Genomic DNA, 20,626 nt, shown 5'->3' on the forward strand with positions numbered 1-20,626 from the left:
AGTTTTTTTTTGTACATGAGGCCTGTATGCTTTGTTTTTGAAAGGGCAAGGGCACCAAGGAATTTTTCCCTTGTCAAAGGGCACCCTATGAGGAAATTGTGAATTTCTGCCGGAGCATTTCAAGGAAGAGGGTGCATGGAAGCAATCGCCTTTGTTGCCTCCGTGAAGTATCAGGCCTGGTACATAGTCTACGATTTTACAGCATTAAAATCAAAGGTAATACTTTGCCTTTAATGCCTTTAATGATACAAAGTTCAAACCACAGTCATTTTCTGACGTTGAACTCAGCTACACAAGAGCAGCTAGCCCCTGTATATACCCTATGCAATGCAAACACGCTTTTGTGACCCGTCAGACTTTGTGCATGATGTGCACACAAAAGACACAACTGATTAAAAAACTTATTTATATTTTGTAAAAATTATCAGCAGACTTCCGTTTTTGTGTGGAGGTGGCGCTAGATTCAACAAATCTAACATGGGGTGTTGGGCAAGTGGATTCTTTGTCTGGATGAACTGGGTCGAGACCAAGGGCCAACTTTGGACTTCATGGAAAGGCTACAAGGGCCTGTATGCTTCGTTTTTGAAAGGGCAAGGACACCCAGGCATTTTCTTCATGGTAAAAGGCACCCACCCTATGAGGAAATTTGAAATTTCTACTGGAGCATTTCAAAGGCACCAAGGCACCGTGAAGTATCAGGCCTGGGGTCGATTTCACAAAGCGTTAGGACTAGTCCTACCTTAGGACTAGTCCTAACTTAGGACTAGTCCTAGGAGATATACAAATTGCATGGATAGTACTAAGTAAAAACGAGTAACTGGTCCTAACTCGAGATAAGACTAGTCATAACTCTTTGTGAAATCCACCCCTGAGCCACTTTGGTTTGGGGCATTAGCTTAAACGGCCATTTTGACATACACATGTAGCAAGCTCAAAATTAACACAGGACCGTAGGACTGAGGCCAGTGATATTAGCTTTGGGCCACTAAAGTCTTGCGTTTCTCAATTTAATAATTATTCATACTTCACTGTGGGTTATCTAAACAAAAATATTAATCAAATGTTCAAAATTGTATTCAATATTCAAATGTTGACTTTGAGTCTGATAATAATCTTTTAATTCTGTTGAGTGACGAATACCTATCTATAGAAGAATGAGATCTCCCTCAATGCTTGTCCAGATAAAAGCAGTGTATATTAAACTGTGAATATATTTTTTTTCTAATTTTGATTCTGGTATCATATGTGCAGGGTTGCCCTTAACTTTTTCAAAGACAAGACAACAGGATCAATAGCTTTTACAAGCTCGCCAGCTTTTTCACTCGTCCATAAATCATACAGAATAGAGATGCTTTCCAAACCTTTGACTAACCAGCTGGACCACTTGGAGTGAATTTTGACTGTCCCTTGGGTGTTTGAGCAAGAATTTCGCAATGGGACCCTGCATTTTATATCACACTGTTTCAAACTCTTTTCAAAGACCAACTCAACCAATCCAAGGCAACGTGTTCCTTTAAGTAATCGTAGCTGGGCAGAAGTCTTCCGCAACCTTTCAGCATCTACGTATTACATCAAGTTGACCGGGAGGGCAATTTATCATGGGTCCCCATTGGATTTAATGTTGTCATTCTACAGAAAAGTCGCAACACTTTAACAACAAAAAGTCCAATACTGCTTTAAATTCAGAACGCTTGATTATTTACATGAAAAATAATGAAGGAAACAAACACAGAAATCATTTACTGAAAATATTTATAACGCCAGAAGAGTCAACAAATAAATCTGATACGGCTAGGAGCTTTCCCCAGGGTCTTTATCGTCCAGGATTTGCCAGGAAGTTTGCGAGTCCTGTTAATTTGTACCAAGGCGACGAGAACAAATCCCTGCTTCTTACTTTTCATGTTGGCAGGAAATCACTTAATTCTGTCAGACAATCCTTGTTATTCATCGGGTTAAATAGTGAGAGGATGGCATGAACAGGTGGCTAACGATGTTGTCTACTATCAACTTGAACAATAAAGTACATTAAAACAGCTAAATGATACTTGAATTGCTTTTGTTTTTTAATTAGTTAGCTCCCAGGCTCTTGTTTACAAAAACACAATATAGATGTAAACTTAGTTGCTCCCCTTTTCATGATTTCTTTAATTTGAAATTTGGTGTTAATTCTGTCTAGGGTTTTACTGGTGTTTTTCCACGGTCAAGGGTGAAACTGCCATTTTTTAAATAACAATTTGGACTTTGGCTTAGGCTTTGTGACTATTTAGAAGATATGCGCTTTCCCTGCAGGGCTTCAATTAGCAGGCATGCAACTGCCCGTTGAAAAAGGAGGAGGAAAATTTTCAAAGGCACAAGGCAAGTGCGGAGCGAGGCAGCCGAAACGCCACGGGACATGATACCCAACAATGGTACCCTAGAAAATGTTGAGGTTTATTACGCTCTTAGGTGCATGCACTAGGCTAATTTTACATGATTTTGTACACTGTTGTTGCCAGGCATATATAAGGCTTATAATAACAATTAAAATTTAAAAAAAATCAAAAAAATCAACATTTCACGTAAAAAAAACACACACAAACAACACGGAATTATGGGAAACACAGAAGAGTTGCATGCCTGAACTTGAGGGTCCAAACCCAACCTAAAGCTGTGGTTTTGAAAAGCGCCAAAACACTATTTTCGTTTTGAAAGTGCCAAAACACTATTTTCGTTCATGTGAACATAACATTCCAGCTGAGTTGTAACCACAAATTGTAGCGTCAAGATTTTATTTGAAACGTGAAAAGTGCAAAGATGTTAAAGGAACACGTTGCCTTGGATCGGACGAGTTGGTCAACACAAAAGCGTTTGTAACCGTTTTTTGTATAATGCATATGGTTGGAAATATGTTTTAAAAGTAGAATACAATGATCCACACAAATTTGCCTCGAAATTGCATGGTTTTCCTTCTACTGTGCGAACTAACACGCTCGTCCATTTATGGGAGTCAAAATTTTGACCCCCATAAATGGCCGACGTGTTAGTCGACGAGGTAAAAGGAAAACCACGCAATTTTGAGGCATGTTTGTGTGGATCATTGTATTCTACTTTTACAACATCTTTCTACCCATATGCATTTTATAAAAAACGGTTACAAACGCTTTTCGAAGGCCAACTCGACCGATCCAAGGCAATGTGTTCCTTTAAAGGCAGTGGACAATATTGGTTATTACTCAAATTAAGTATTAGCATAAACCTAACTTGGTAACGAGTAATGGGGAGAGGTTGATAGTATACAACATAGTTTTCGAGAAAGAAGTACCTTTCCCGGAATTTGATTTTGAGACCTCAGAGTTAGATATTTGAGGTCTCGAAATCAAGCATCTGAAAGCACACAACTTTGTGTGACAAGGGTGTTTTTTTCTTTCATTATCATCTCACAACTTCGACAACCAATTGAGCTAAAAAATTTCCCAGGTTTGTTATGTTGTGCATATGTTGAGATACACCAAGTGAGAAGACTGGTCTTTGATAACTACCAATAGTGTCCATTGTCTTTAACTTCATGTGGCAACTGCACTTTAAGAAACAAACTGAAGACTTTGTTTACCTCTTGTTCCTTGAAGACTCTCCGAGCTGAAAATTGCACTTCATTCCAGACCACCTCGACCCCATCCTCTGTGTCCATGGCCAAATAGGCCACATCGATGCCTGGTACATCTCGCTGAGTTACCTGCAAAGCGGGATCAAACAGAGAACAAATACAAAGTCAAAACCGCATCTCAATAAGTTTTCGGAAGCCTTATTGACTAAGTACCATAATTTCGTTGATTACACATCCAAATTAGCGCCAATAACACAATGAATAGGAAACCAGAAGAAATTGTCACTTTTAGGAAACCCATGCAATTAGGTATGGACTGAAAACCCAATCCGTATGCAAGGCTCTGGTCTGAGGTGGGACTCGAACCGGGGTACACAGTAGGTGAACGGCAGGGAAAGAAACCACTGAGCAAACCTGACCCCCCTCATTGATCCCACCTGTTATTGCTGTGGTAGCCTTCATTAAGTTCCAATATAAATTGTATTCTCAAATTGGTTATTTGGAGGCCTGCACATAATGCTATATAATGGACTTTTCAGGCTACTTAATCAAAGCTTTTCTGATTTTTTCAAGAACAATACATTTTGGAACTTAGAACACTACAGTGGGTTAAGTAGGAAGAATATGGTGCCTGCAATAAACTCAAGTTCCAAGGTCAAAATGCAGGAATAGGAACTAGATGGACTGTAATCAACTGATCCAATGAACCATAGTAAGAGTTAAAGGGGAAGGTACACATTTGGTAATTACTCAAAACAAGCATTAACTTAAAAACTGACTTGGTAACAAGCATTGGAGAGCTGTTGATTTAGTATAAAACATTGTGGGAAACAACTCCCTCTGAAGTAACATAGTTTTTTAGAAAGGGGCATTTTCTCACTTCCTATGTCTGAAAGCACACAAATTTGTCCAACAAGGGTGTTTTTTCTTTCATAATTTTCTTTCGCAACTTCGATGACTGATGAAGCCCAAATTTTCACAGGCTTGTTATTTTATGCTTATGATGGGATACACCAAGTGAGAACACTGGTCTTATGACAATTACCAAACGTGTACAGTGCCTTTAAGAACAATCTCGTTGAACTTTCTATGTAAAGGATTACACATTGTGCGTAAACATTTCGAGGTATACATGCAGATGTAGGCTTTTATTTGTTACATGCGTGCGTGTACACTCCAAGCCTTTCAAGCTTGCAATGGAAGAAAAATATTGACTTTTGTTCAATGCCTAGATGCATGAATTATGTAGTGTGTTTGGAAGAGGAAAAAGTTGGCACTATGACAAACTTATCAATAATCCAATGACGTGGGTAAGTTTGGAACAACATTCATTGAAAGGTTCTTACATGTATGTGTTTCGCTCCAATTCATGCGTGCATTCATGTACTTTTTTTTTTTAAATACACCCAAGCGAACAGTCGGATACACTCAAAAACAAACTTTGAAAAACTTGTCATAATACAGATACTAAAATAATATTTTTGAAATAACATGATCACCAGGTACGTATTTGAAGTTGTTATTCAGTAACTAGATGACAATACTAATATTCTAATCATTGTGAAATCGGGGGTTAGCTTGGTAGGATTCAAACCCACAACCTTGTGGTTGCAAGGCCTTTATAGGTCTAATCACTTGATCACGGTTTTACCAAAATGCTCTGGGCTACAAGCCTAAATATAATACCCAGTCTTGTCACGAGTACTAGTGTACATGTACATACAACCTGATATCAAATAGTGTCACTGTTCCGTCCCAACTCTAGAGTTGTCCCAACTGTAGTTAGACCGGTCCCAACTTGAGAGTTACAGTTGGGACGGCCCAACTATAACTGGGATCAGGCAATCCCAGTCCCAGATATTGTTGGACCATCCACCCAAACTGAAAACGGGATGAGTCTAAACTACAGTTGGGACTGTTCTAAAGTTGGGCCTGGACATCACTGCTCACGATACAGCATACCATATCCCAACTGTGAAAACTCAAGTTGGGACCGTTCCAAACTACAGTTGGGACGATTCTAAAGTTGGGCCCGGAACATCACTGCTCACAGTATCAGCATAACATGTAAACACCCAGGTGTTGCAAATTGTTAGCTATCATTGCACTGTTTACAAAGGAGACCAAAGACTGGCCTTGTAGTCACATACCACAGCATTCGCTGACAGCCAAGGTCTCTATATACTAAATTTTCATGTGTATATTGTGGCTGTCAAATTTGTGCTCAGTGATGGTAAACATTTATCTCAGAATATAAATTGAGCACTGACTCTTTAAAGGCAGTGGACACTATTGGTAATTACTCAAAATAATTGTTATCATAAAACCTTACTTGGTGACGAGTAATGGGGAGAGGTTGATGGTATAAAACATTGTGAGAAACGGCTCCCTCTGAAGTGCCATAGATTTTGAGAAAGAAGTAATTTTCCACAAATTTGATTTCGAGACCTCAGATTTAGAACTTGAGGTCTCGAAATCAACCATCTAAACGCACACAACTTCGTGTAATGGAGAGCTGTTGATAGTATAAAACATTGTGATAACGGCTCCCTCTGAAGAAACATAGTTTTTGAGAAACAAGTAATTTCTCACTAAAATAGTTTAATTGAATTCAAGCATATAAAGGAACACAACTTATGCAAAAAGGGTGTTTTCTTCTTTCATTATTATCTCGCAAGTTTGATGACTGATTGAGCTCAAATTTTCACAGGTTTGTTATTTTATACATATGTTGAGATACACCAACTGTGAAGGCTAGTCGTGACAATTACCAATAGTGTTCACTGCCTTTAAAGATACTTTCTGGCTGAGATTGAGTTTTTAAACATGTTCAAGAAACAATTTTGTCACCAAATTCTAACCAAGTTTGACCTCCACTAGTAACAAGCATGAACCTGTAAGAAAAAGTTTAACTCAAAATTTGGCTGTGGTTGTGGTCAGCATTTACTTTGTTGTTTTGAGCCATAAGGGGTCAAAGATTAATGTTTTGTATGGCAAGAATCTTTCAGGAAACAGATGTGACAAATCTTTTTAAAGGGAAGGTACACGTTTGGTAATTGTCAAAGACCAGTCACCTCACTTGGTGTATTCCAACATAAGCATAAAATAACAAGCCTGTGAAAATTTGGGCTCAATCGGTCATCAAAGTTGTGAGAAAACGATGAACGAAAAAACACCCTTGTTGGACGAATTTGTATGCTTTTAGATAGGAATAAAAGACTTCTAGCTAGAAGTCTTTTATTATTTTAGTGAGAAATTACCTCTTTCTCAAAAACTATGTTACTTCAGAGGGAGTCGTTTCCCACAATGTTTTATACTATCAACAGCTCTCCAATGCTTGTGACCAAGTCAGTTTGTAAGTTAATATTTGTTTTGAGTAATTACCAAACGTGTACCTTCCCTTTAAGGTATTTATATCGGATTGGCAGAGCTGACAAAAAAATTGCAGGCAGTGTTTATGATTTGTGTGGTTAACCATAGCGGTTATTCTTCCTGCATGGCCATATTCGCGTTCCAGAGTTTCGGTGATATCTCAAAAACATGAACACCATTTGAAGTGAAATTTTCTGAAGTTAACTTTTTTATATACAAGTACATTTACATAGCATTTAAACAATCAAACGATTAAAAAAAAAAAAATGTATACAATGCCTTTAAAGGCAGTGGACACTATTGGTAATTGTCAAAGACTAGCCTTCATAGTTGGTGTATCTCAACATATGCATAAAATAACAAACCTGTGAAAATTTGAGCTCAATCGGTCATCAAAGTTGCGAGATAATAATGAAAGAAGAAAACACCCTTGTCACACGAAGTTGTGTGCGTTTAGATGGTTGATTTCGAGACCTCAAGTTCTAAACTTGAGGTCTCGAAATCAAATTCATGGAAAATTACTTCTCTCTCCAAAACTATGGCACTTCAGAGGGAGCTGTTTCTCACACTGTTTTATACCATCAACCTCTCCCCATTACTCGTTACCAAGTAAGGTTTTATGCTAATAATTATTTTGAGTAATTACCAATAGTGTCCACTGCCTTTAAGGAGTGATTTTAAGACAGATTGAATACTAGCAGTTTTTATGCGATGTGGAAGGAGGGTTCGGAAAAGAAGGTCATGAATACATGAAGAACCCACAAAATTAAACAAAACCAAAAAGAGCCATCAAAATACGGCCACATTATTCCAGAGATACACGTTATTAATCCATATTAATATTATCTATTATCTCATAAGGGATAATTAATGAAAGCCTGTCGAGTGCCCATCCTTTTTTTAATATTAAATATCACAAACTAAACCACATGTGAAACTGACTGGCTTTAATTACTTGCCAATTAAAACAGTGACATCCTGATCCTGTTATTGCGGCTTAATTCCCAGAATGTACGAGAGCCATGTAAGCGATCCCAGTTATTGTAAAAAACGAAGGCAACGAAGGCGATTGCCTCCACGCCCCCTAGTCAATGCCTTGGTGCCCTTCAAATTGCTACAGTAGGAATTTAAAATTTCCTCATAGGGTGCCCTTTACAAAGGAGAAAATGCCTTGGTGTCTTTGCCCTTTCAAAAACGAAGCATACAGGCTGGAGTACATGTATCTTTCTTAGATGGTTTCTTTTTTGGGTTGAAACAAACAAATCTTCACAAGTGTCTTGAAGAAACCTATCAAGAGAAGATGATAATAAGTTTGTCTGATGACGTAGGGAAGCCATTTGGAAACCAAACATAACTGACTGAATAATGCTTATGTGTTTTTGTTTTTTTTTCTCCCAAATCCACATGTAAGACTTTAGTGGGATGGCAGCCTGAGGAAATGCAACCAACTTATTATAAACATTAATGTGCTCATTAATTTTAATGGGGGATTTAATGACTTTGATTACGAGCAAACATTGCGGTCTCTTGTGTGTCTTCTGCTATTTATGGTTGTTATTATCAACCTGGACACTGTTAAGTTTTACGAGGATGTTTATCCAACTTGTTGTTTCCATTGAAACCCCCACAGTGGATGTTATTAAATGGTCAGACAGTAGGAGGGTTGACTGTGTAATTACATTGACCGCATGATATCATATTGCAGGCAGGCATAGTGCATCTATCATTCAAAACCACATTAGATGAGATTGAATGGTCAGACAGAAGTGGTTTGAATTTGAACTGTGCAGATGCAAACTTTCTTTTGCGACAAAACCATACACTTTAACCTACGTCTGATTTAGTTCTATAATGGTTACAATTAATGAAAAGCTGTTGACGTTAACTTTGACAAGGATACATTTCTGTGATATTAATAAATCCCATAAACATCGTCCTCCGACCTTGCCTTGTGTAATTAGTAGTAAAGCACCCACCTGCCTCTATGCAGAATCCTTGCCATGTAGTTATTTTGTAATTTGTAAACAAACTACCCTTGGAAGTATTGTACAATGAGTGAGAAAAGAAATTAAGGACGTATCAGGTGTTAACATGAATCCTACGGACAAATGGATGTTTGAAATGTAGACATTAATAATTTGGGTAATAATTTGGGGGGGGTAATCATCCTTACTCGCAGCTAAGTGCTGAAATGCGAAGGACGCGGCGACAACGTGTTTCGAGAAACAGGCGTGCAAGGGCGCCCTTGGCTGCCAGCCACATCAACCCATTATGACCACGGAGCACAGCCAAGATCGAAATTGTTTGATGTTTCCCAAGAGAGGAAAACCGTATGGTCAAGAAAACCCTCGTGGCACAGCAGAGAACCAACGCACAACTCAACTCACATAATGGCCCTGGTCGGAAATCGAATCGGGGTCACCTTGGTGAAAGGCGAGCGCTTCACGCACAAGCCAATCGTACCACTCAAACGCGGGTAGCATGAGGTGCGTGCTGGTCTAGCTAGTGATAAAACTTGAGCACTAGCTAGAGCAGCATGCACCTCATTTAACGCCTACTGTGCCCTTACCAAGTATTTGTGATAAGGCCTATGTACCACCTTGATCAGAGTCCAACAGTTTGGGTGTTGAGTTACCCTATGGTGTTGGATTTTGTTAAGCTTGAGGACAGATCCACGTAAATCACTCACAGGGAGTAAGGGTTAATCAAATCTATAGATTAGTGCTTGCAGGTATGACATGTAACTGTGCGACAGGGAAAAGTGGTGCGCTGACACTGTTGATTTGTTTTTCAATATTGCAACAGAGCAGACGGATTTCAACTTTCAACGAGCACGCTCTAGTAATCATCAGGAATTCTACAGTTGTTTGAAAATACATTGGGTGAGCTAAAACATCAAACCTGAAATTTCATCTTTGAGAGGGCAAGGCCATTTCCACTTTGCAAAGGGCAGTTGCATTGGAAAAATCTCCAAGTGTATGAGAAACTTTTGAAGGGGCACCAAGGCCAATTCTAGGGCAACATAGGCGATTGCCACCATGCCCCCTGTTCAATAGACCTTTCTACTGTATACCACGCCGATGTAAACAGATGTTGTGACCAACTTTTTCTGCAAACTCTACTTAATAAAATACCTCCCATGATTGGTTGCTTTGTTTCCAACAACTTCAACACTATTTTTTACATTCTTACTAAGTGTGGCTATCTGTTTTTGTTTTGCATTTATGGCTTTCAACAGTTTTCCAATAGAACGGTATGTTCCATGCCCGAAACCAAAACAAAATAAACTCTGCTAGGGTCAAAACGTCAGGCCATTAACTATTTTTTGAAAAAATCCCCCAAAAATTAAGTAACAACAAATATTGCAAGAGGTACCAAGCTTCTGTGTCTATAGATCGTATTGAATATGACATCACCGTTCAAATATTTGCCCTACAAGGTGGTGTCTGCGTGCGTATGTGTGTGTGCGTGCTTGTGCCATAGAAATCAAACCGTGAATCCTGCGTGCTGTGTGTTTCTTTGATGTACGCGTTTGGACGCGCATACGGTTTACCTTACAAGATGGCGACTTTCATAGCAGCAAAGGGGTTATTCAATATGGCATATTGTGTAACTGTGTCTAATTGTCTAACGATTTCGGTGACTTCAACAAATTGAAGAAAATTGTTATTAGATATTGTACTACATGTACATGTATGTATCAAGAATTTATCATGAAGACGAGTTTGCTTCCTGCTCTTGCAATTATACTCTAATATTAATCATTATGTATTTTTCAACAGGATTTCAAAATCCAATAAACTGTCTAAAAAAAAACAGCACAGGGAAAAAACCCTTAGAGGACAATGTAGCGCTGGATCTAATTGCGTATGGTATTTTATTTGTTAGCTCCTTTTCAATGAAAAAAATATCATTGAGTTGCAGAATAAACAGCTTCGCTGAAAAACCTGCAGGCTAATCGCGTTGCAATGTGCTTCAGTCAGACACAAAGAACAATAACCGTCATACCATATGTTATTGCCAGCATATTTTTAGAGTATGGCATTTTAGTTTGTGATTTTAAAAAAAAAAAAAAAAAGATGGAACTTTGAATTCTGTTCAGACATCAGTACAATGGCCTTCGGTAAAAACATGGAAATTGAATACTGAGGCGCTGGTCTCAAATTTCATTTCACAATCAGAGACTAGAAGCATCTGATACTACGCCCCTTCTCCATGTCCTTATCCAAAACATTTTAGAGGTAATAGATCAAATCTTGATACTTCAGAATTCATACAACGTGCCTTCTTCAAATTTCAACCTGCGGTTGAAGTTACAAAGCTGATAATTTGGATAAAGATTTTGGATAAAAGTTGTTTCCGCCCCATTTCTTCTTGCCCTTTCAAAAAGAAATTTTAAAAAGAAACAACATTCATTGGTTTTTACTGAATGTTGGGGCACCATGAGTGTCACTGAGTGACGCATGTAGAAGAAGCCACTATTATTGCTATATTTTGGAGAGAAATCTCATTCTTGATGTCTAAAACAACAACACTTACCAAATGGATGGTAAAATTTTTCTTAAACATATTCCTTGCACTTTTGAAACAACAACCTCCAATTCAAAAAGTAAAATTGTCCTTTACTCGACGGACAAGTTAGCCTAGTGTTTTTTTCCCACATATTTTTATATTCCATTTTTGTATTTTTAATTAGGTTTATTTTTTATTTTTACTGAAACTCAAGTTCCTGGTCATCCAATCACACGCATGGGGAGTTGACTTGTTCATCAATAATTTGTTATTTCCCTTTAGCTTCAAAAGTCCCTGTATACAATATCTGTGATTTCCCAATAGGGGGATCACCCAGGTGTTTTACCTTCAACAAGCCCATGGTGGGAAGTGAAAAGAGTAACACCTACTTCCATGGTTACACTGACAACATATTTTACCGTCAATCAACCTCCCCTTACTCTTTCCTTCCCCTACCCCCAACCCCCGAGAAGAAGAAAGAAAAAGAAAAACAAATCAAAACCATGTAACTTGCACTAAGACGATCAGAGCATACTGATCGAAACGTCAAGTTAATCCAACGGTTCTTTTCAGAACCACCCCAACTCATTTAGAGATTCATTACATGGTGTTACTGCAAACCTTTCTATATCTTATTTCCACCATGCAAAGTTTCAAATCCTACTTAGACTCCAAATTATTGTTTGTTGGCACATTATTATAAATAAAAACTAATCATTTCCCCTTTACTCTCTGTTTGCCTTTTGGCTTTGCAAAGACTTTCAAAACATGAAGATACTTTGACCATGGATTAAACTTTATCAGGGTTTGTGTTTGAGATATTGACTATTGTAAAAGCTGGCAGAATGGAAAAATGGCATACTAAAAGGTCTTGCTAGCTATCTTTAAAGACTAAAATAGTTCATAGCCAACCCCTGGTAAAGGTTTGACAATTTTGATAAATGTTTTATTTATTCATGTTCACTTGGGGTAATCATCAAGTTTAATTAACTGTTGTTAGTACTATCACAATAAATTAGCTTTTCCCCATGTGGATGGATTCAAAAAAAGAAGTTAATTAACCATGACATATTAATTACAACGCGGTCACCTCCTGCAAGATTATTCCTACGCAGATCAATCATCATGAACCTTAAAGGCACTGGACACCTTTGGTAAAGTCAAAGACCAACATATGCATAAAATAATATCTGTGAAAATGTTTTCAATTTTTCAATTGGTCATTAAAGTTGCAAGAGAATAGTAAAAGAATAAACATCCTTGTTGCAAAAACTTGTGTGCTTCCAGATGCATAATAAAACACTCCAGGCCTGAAGTCTTTGAATATTTGAGTGAGAAATTACTTCTTTCTTTTTAACAAACGTTACTACAGAGGGAGCAGTTTCTCACAATTTTGTATACTACCAACAGCTCTCATTGCTTGTTACCAAGTAAGTTTTATGCTAACAATTATTTTGAGTAATTACCCAGGCCTGATACTTCACGGAGGCAAGGAAGGCGATTGCATCGATGCCCCCTATAGTCATTGCCTTGGTGCCCTAGAAATGCTCCACTAGATATTTACAATTTCCTCAAAGAATGCCCTTCACCAAAGAGAAAATGCCTTGGTGCCCTTGCCCTTTCAAAAACGAAGCACACAGGCCTGATGACCAATAGTGTCCATTGCCTTTAAAGGCACTGTACACGTTTGGTAATTGTCAAAGACCTGTGTACACACTTGGTGTATCCACTCATAAGCATAAAATAACAGCCTGTGAAAATTTGGGCTCAATCGGTCATCGAAATTGCGAGAAAATGATGAAAGAAAAAACACCCTTGTTAGACGAATTTGTGTGCTTTCAGACAGGAATAAAAGACCTCTAGCTAGAAGTCTTTTATTATTTTAGTGAGAAATTACCTCTGTCTCAAAAACTATGTTACTTCAGAGGGAGTCGTTTCCCACAATGTTTTATACTATCAATAGATCTCCAATGCTCATTACCAAGTCCGTTTTTAAGTTAATATTTGTTTTGAGTAATAACCAAATGTGTACCTTCCCTTTAAACCACTTCCAGCAATGTGGATGTCTCATCTGGCCTTACACAAACGAGACAACAAGTTTTCACTCGCTGGTGTGTGTTTCGCTGGCTAGTGGCTAGGATATCTCGTTAATTAGAGGCGACCTTTGATCGATGGGACAGACATGGTGAGACAGGTGAATCAGTTACATCCAAAATACTGTCCGGGACCAGCGCTTTGTTGACTGTGTAAATAAGATGTCTTGTAATTTAGCTTTAATCGTTTATACGCTTTGCGTAGTAATTATGTACAAGTACTTCGGCATAGTGTTAGTCAGAGGGGTGTCTGGGTGTCTTCAGACACCCTGTTTTATATGTCATTTACATGGAAAGTTAACAATTTGCAAACCAGTTTTTTAAGTTTCCAGCAAATTTTGACACCCTTTTATTAAATTTGTGTGCTTTCAGATGCCTATAAAAAAAGACTTTTCACATTTTACTGAGAAATTCCCTTTTTTTCAAAAACTACATTACTTCAGAAGGAGTCGTTTCTCACATTGTTTTAAACTATTAACAGTTCTCCATTTCTCGTTACCAAGTACATTTTATGCTAACAATTAATTTGAGTAATTACCAGCACTGTCCAGTGCCTTTAAAGATTTTTATGCAGGATTATTACGGCATCAATGGTTAATTTTAGTCTGAATCATGCTAGAAACATCTTTTCTGTAAAATATTTCCTCTGAAATAAAATCATATCCAAGAAAACTGTCTATGAAAACCTAAACCAACACAACGGCTGATTTCAGTTGTTACAACAAACATTAAAGCCTACAGAATTTTTTATTTTTATCGGTACACTGTCTGCGACTATTTTGTCAGCTCTACCGATCCTGTGTAATACCTTCAGCATGAAACAACATTGTGACCATGCTCGCTCTGCGATGTGACTCATTCGTAAGCACCATAAAACCTTAAAGTTGTATCGCCCGAAAGACCAATTAATTTTGATTTTTGTTTAAAGAATTACAGAATTGGTTTTTGCTAACAAAACAGTTACTGGCAGTGTAAGCACTTTATGTTATTCACCATATACATAAACTGACAAACCTGTAGAAGTTTGAGATCAATCGGCCATCTGGGTCACGAGAGAATAGTGAAAAAACGATCACAAATTTTGCATTGCATCAATGCCAAAATAAAAATGAATAAAACGCTCAATGAGCGATAAACTCCAAACGCGAAGTTAGATTATTTATCTCTCATCAAATATGACATTTCAGACAGAAATATTTCAGGGGATGTTTTCAACTATCATCAGATTAGACCGTGTTAGTTTTATGTAAATCTGTGATCTTCAAGATTTTTGTTTCTTACCAATTCTGTAACAATCCTTTAAGTTTTAAAGAGATGATGATTTTCATAAAAAAATAAAAAATGAGCAGGAGGCAATTGCCTCTGTGATGTATGTACCTGAGATTGCTCATAAATACATGGTTATAAACTTAATCAGAAGTTACAGTGAAAAACCATTGACTGAGAAATCCAGTCCTGGAAAAAACTAAATTTTATTTCTTTTTGTCGCCAAAGCAAAAATGTTATCTACTACAATTGGATCTTGTTTAATGTTGACTGCAACTTGAAGTCTATACTTATCCATAAATGTTGATCTGTTTACTCTGCAAAATAACACTTAACAGGTTTAAAGATGAAACAAGTGACTTATTTTTCCTTTCTTGTACCCATAGTTACATCTGTGCATGTTTTCTTGTGGAAACTTTAAACTCTTTTCCCGGGAATCTGCGACATGTTCTTAACAAAAGTTAGGGTTAGCCCCGCGGTCGTCAACAAATTATCGTCAGAGACTTTCACACCCTGGTGTCTGACACAAATTTCATAGTTCATTAGTGTTGCACCAAACACCTAAACCAAGTTAAAGAAACAGCAACATGTAGAAGTAAAGAGAAGTAAAATTATTTCACATTCTGAGTTTCACAGATGCATTTGCAGTAGTTGCCTTGGTGCCCATCAAAAGTCTTCCGTTAATCTTTAAAAAAACACCCTTTCAGACAGACACTAACTTGAAACAGAGAAGCCTAGTAAAAAAACAATCTCAGGCCTGCTCGAATCATAACACACTGAAACTGTCAGCATTAATGAAGAAATTAACAAAATAAATTTATTAAAAAAACATTTATTTTGATCATTCCCCCAAGCCCAACTAATTTCTCATTAATTTGCAGACGTCACAAGCCAAATCACATTAACGCATAAAAAAAAAGAGTCACAACGCATTTAACGTCACACCCACGTTAAAAAACAAAAATCTGTTTTAATTCTGTGACCCACTCGGTACATTAGCTCCGCTCAGTTCGCCCCAGACATTTCCCACCTTCAGAGGCACAAGAGTGATGTCACGTCTGCTTCATTATTTCATTACCTCACCTATAATACACCCCCCCCTCTTCTTTACTGACCCGAATGAAAAAAAGCAGTCAAGCTTGTATTTTTGGAATATAATGCATGCAGAAAGCAATAAATTTGCAAAGGCTGATTTGTTACAAGGATTCGTGTATGAGGTAACGACTATGAAAATTTTATTCAGTCAAGCACAAAGTCCAGATTTTAAGACACATTCTGAGGAAAACATATTTTGTTTAAAGGCGTGGACACTTTTGGTAATTACTCAAAATAATTGTAAGCATAAAAACTTTCTTAGTAACAAGCAATGGAGAGCTGTTGATAGTATAAAACATTGTGAAAACGACTCCCTCTGAAGAATGTAGTTTTGAGAAAGGCGTAATTTCTCACTAAAATATTTAAATTGAATTGGAGACCTCAGCTGAGGTTTCGAATTCAAGCATCTAAAGGAACACAACTTATGCGACAAGGATGTTTTTTCTGCCATTATTCTCTCGCAACTTCGACGACCAATTGAGTTCAAAATTTCACAGGTTTGTTATTTTAAGCATAAGCATATCTGTTGAAAATACACCAAGTGAGAAGACAGGTCTTTGAAAACTAACAAAGGTGTCTAGTGCATTTAAATACAGTTCATTGTATACATTGTACATTAAACTGCATTCAAATCCCATACTTGGGATTTTAGGCGTTGCATGGTGAGGTATCAATATCTAATCAGTAACATTTATTTCAAAATGCTGCAATTCATAACACAAAAAAAACACATTAAGTTGAAATTACCAAAGTAACACAGTAACATGAGATAATAAATATATTTGGTGCACAATGAATCAATAATAATTGGCAGAATGACAACATTTAGGTGTAAGGTGAAGCAGAACGCTTTTGTACCATAACCTATGGACAAACAAACATAAAACCACGAAACCGTGACAGGACAAAGGACAAAGGAAGCGGACAAGACAATATGAGACAAGCCCAACACAACTTACAAGTTACACCTTTGGTTTGGTTTGCAGGAAAACAATTAAAAAATGAAGCATACAGACCTGCACATAACTTTTTAAGTTTTCGATAGGCCTATGCGTTTGTTTTTGAGAAAATCAGCTGATCAACTCAAAATCTGCATGCCTATAAATGTTGAAACTTGCCGAGTGTTTATAAGCCTTCATCATTTGCATCTCATTAATATTCATGAGTTGCATTTCATGAGCACGTTGATAATCTTTATTTAAGCCTGTCTTGTCTAGCGATGAGAGTTCTGCAGTAGAGTGTACAAATTAGATTACAGTGATTAAACAGTAGGCGCGGACAGCTAGGAGTAAATTACTTTACAGAACTAATCTCAGAGTTTTTTCATGTTACAATGTTAAGTGTGCTCCATTCCTCAGCATAGAAGGTGTAAACTACAGCTGGAAGATCCATTCACTCTAAAGCACCTTTCACACTAGACAAATTTCCCAGGAAAATTTTGTTAACCTGTTCACACTGGCATTGCTAACCCTGGTAATTTCCTTGGGAATACTGTAATACTGCTTGGTTGAATGAGATCACCTCGGGTTTGCATACTGAGTGTTCATTCTTCTCATGAAAATTGCATTGAGCAGAGTAGAAAACTAACATGGGTTGGCGGTGGGGTTAAGACTACCCAATTTCCTGGGGTTTATTTCCTGGGGATTGGTGTAGTGTGAATATGGCTAAACAAGCCCTAGCAGGCCTTCCAGACCATATGTAGGCCTACTCAGCAAAATGGTCTTCCACCCAAGTATTGACCATGCTCCACATTCTCATGACCCCGACTGCTAACCAAACCACATCAACACAAGGAATGGTATTCATTTTGAGTACTGACCACAGTCAATGGACTCAATTGTGCTTGTGTAACTTGTCCCAGACTAGCCACTAAAAACCATACCTCAACATAGTCTTAAAGGCACTGGACACCTTCGGTAATTGTCAAGGACCAGTATTATTCTCACTTGGTGTATCCCAATATGCAAAAAATAACAAACCAGTGAAAATTTGGGCTCAATCGGTCATCGAAGTTGCAAGAAAATAATGGGCAAAAAAACACTCTCATTGCTGCACAAATATGTGTGCTTTCAGGTGCGTCATGAACAGCTTCTGGCCTGAAGTCTTTTAATATTTGAGTGAGAAATTACTCGTTCTAAAAAAACTACGTTACTTCAGAGGGAGCCGTTTCTCACAATGTTTTATACTTGTTTAGCCTTCGAGAATAACTCTGCTAGGGTCGAAACGCCAGGCCATTAATTATTTCTTTCAAGATACTAATAACAGCTCTCCGTTGCTCTCCCAGTAAGTTTTTATGCTAAAAATTATTTTGAGTATTTACCAAAAGTGTCACGATGCCTTTAAATCCAAGTACTGACCACAGTCTATGGTGCTTGGCAAACATAACCCCAGACTAGCTATCCAACTAGCCCACTACAAGGAATGGACATCTGAGTACTGACCACAGTCAATGGTACTGTGGAAGCCCTTGATTGTCTGACCATATTCCGACCATGGAGGTAAAAAGTATCCGACAAGAATTCCCACACACTTCAAAAATAGACTGACCACAAGCATTAATCAGTGGTGCTCAACCATCAAAACCCAAAGACAGGTCAACAATGCTGTAACAAGGAGTTATTTCCCTGTAGGAACTGCACCGTTAATGAAGGCACTGGATGCTTATACCAATGGTAATCACTCATAACTGACTTGGTAACGAGCAACGGAGAGCTGTTCATAGTATAAAACCTTGTGAGAAACAGCTTTAAAATAGACTGACCACTTACATGTAATCAATGGAGCTCAATAAAAAAAAACCAAAGAGATGTGGACGCTTACGCTATTGGTAATTTCTCAAAATAGATGTTAACATAAAAACTTAGTTGGTAACAAGCAACGGAGAGCTGTTCATAGTATAAAACATTGTGAGAAACAGCTCAAAAATATACTGACCACAAATGTTTATCAATGGGGCTCAATCAACAAAAACCAAAGACATGTGGACGCTTACGCTATTGGTAATTTCTCAAAATAGATGTTAACATAAAAACTTAGTTGGTAACAAGCAACGAAGAGCTGTTCATAGTATAAAACATTGTGAGAAACAGCTCAAAAATATACTGACCACAAGCGTTTATCAATGGGGCTCAATCAACAAAAACCAAAGACATGTGGACGCTTACTCTATTGGTAATTTCTCAAAATAATTGTTAGCATAAAAACTTCCTTGGGTTTGAGCAACGGAGAGCTGTTCATAGTAAAAAACATTGTGAGAAACAGCTCAAAAATAGACTGACCACAAGCATTAATCAATGGAGCTCAATCACCAAAAACCAAAGACATGTGGACGCTTACGCTATTGGTAATTTCTCAAAATAATTGTTAGCATAAAAGCTTACTTGGTAACGAGCAACGGAGAGCTGTTCATAGTATAAAACATTGTGAGAAACTGCTCAAAAATAGACTGACCACAAGCATTAATCAATGGAGCTCAATCACCAAAAACCAAAGACATGTGGACGCTTACGCTATTGGTAATTTCTCAAAATAATTGTTAGCATAAAAGCTTACTTGGTAACGAGCAACGGAGAGCTGTTCATAGTATAAAACATTGTGAGAAACTGCTCAAAAATAGACTGACCACAAGCATTAATCAATGGTGCTCAATCAACAAAAACCAAAGACAGGTCAACCATGGTGTAACAAGGAATTATTTCCCTGTAGAAACCCTCACCGTTAACGAAGCTCTCAACTCCGACAATCATGCCATTGGCTCTTTACAATTTGTCTGGGATATATTCATGAGCTACACTTGATACTTCTTCAGTGTCTTTTGGACAGCGAGCGAATGCAATTGAAGGACAGAGCTCTATTATTGGATGCAGGCCTTGCATTTTGTACTTGAAGGGGCAGGCAGAGCAATTTTCCTCTGGGAAGGAAGGGGCACTTCTACATATCACCACCACATACAATGACAGGGAGGGTTTGGTCAATCATCAAATAACTCTTTCTGAGTGTTAGAATCGAAGAGAGATTGCTCAGGACACTTGCAAACCAATTCTACTTTGATAAAAGTGTCCATTTTGACATGTATGAGGATAATTTAATTTTGAATTAGAACTTTGCAAAGGGCACCACAGAAAAAGCGCATGTTACATTTAACAATTGTGTAACAAACAGAGGGTGTAATATTCAACTTCAAGCAAGTCATCTTTTAGTGAACTTTATAACTCCATGGCAAAACATCTTTAATGTTGAGACGCACTTTCGAGGAGACAGCATAAATTATTTGGCAAAATTTATATAGACTTGTCACCACCCCCACCCCCCCCCCCAACCAGCCAGCCAGCAAACATGCTTCATACATACATCGGTAGAGACAGTTGACCGATACTCTCAGCTAACTCCAAGTACACTGCGTCTCTAGTGGCAGACGTATTTGCAGTTGCGCCCCCGTGGGGCTTCACTGTTCCAACATTAACATTGACTGTTTCAGCGTAAAATTTCTAATGAAATAGCACTCTGGCATTTACTGGTTTGCTCGAAATGTCCACACGGAGACTATCAAATGTGAGAACATCCTACTTCCTCCATGAAGGTATTTCTTCAGACAACACTTTTTTAAAGGGTCATTGAATTTTGGGCAAGTAAATTTATCCCATCAGGAATTCTTTCCAAGCTCTACCGTTTGGCATTCTGGACCAAAATGTTAGAGTTACGCCAC

The 20,626-nt window shown here is 37.8% G+C and overlaps 1 protein-coding gene across 2 annotated transcripts in view; it reads right to left on the reverse strand.

Annotated features, from left to right (window-relative positions):
- LOC139952087 (nuclear receptor-binding protein-like) overlaps nt 1-20,626 on the reverse strand; it is a 90,229-nt gene that overhangs the window by 63,843 nt on the left and 5,760 nt on the right. For both annotated transcript variants that reach the window (XR_011787867.1, XM_071951040.1), the window contains exon 2: nt 3,590-3,712. Coding sequence is in view for 1 of the 2 variants with exons in the window: in XM_071951040.1 (XP_071807141.1) it covers nt 3,590-3,712 (123 nt within the window). In the remaining variant the exon portion in view is untranslated. The remainder of the gene's footprint in view (nt 1-3,589; nt 3,713-20,626) is intronic.

The sequence above is a fragment of the Asterias amurensis genome, chromosome 20, assembly GCF_032118995.1.
Source record: "Asterias amurensis chromosome 20, ASM3211899v1".
Lineage (NCBI taxonomy): Eukaryota > Metazoa > Echinodermata > Asteroidea > Forcipulatida > Asteriidae > Asterias > Asterias amurensis.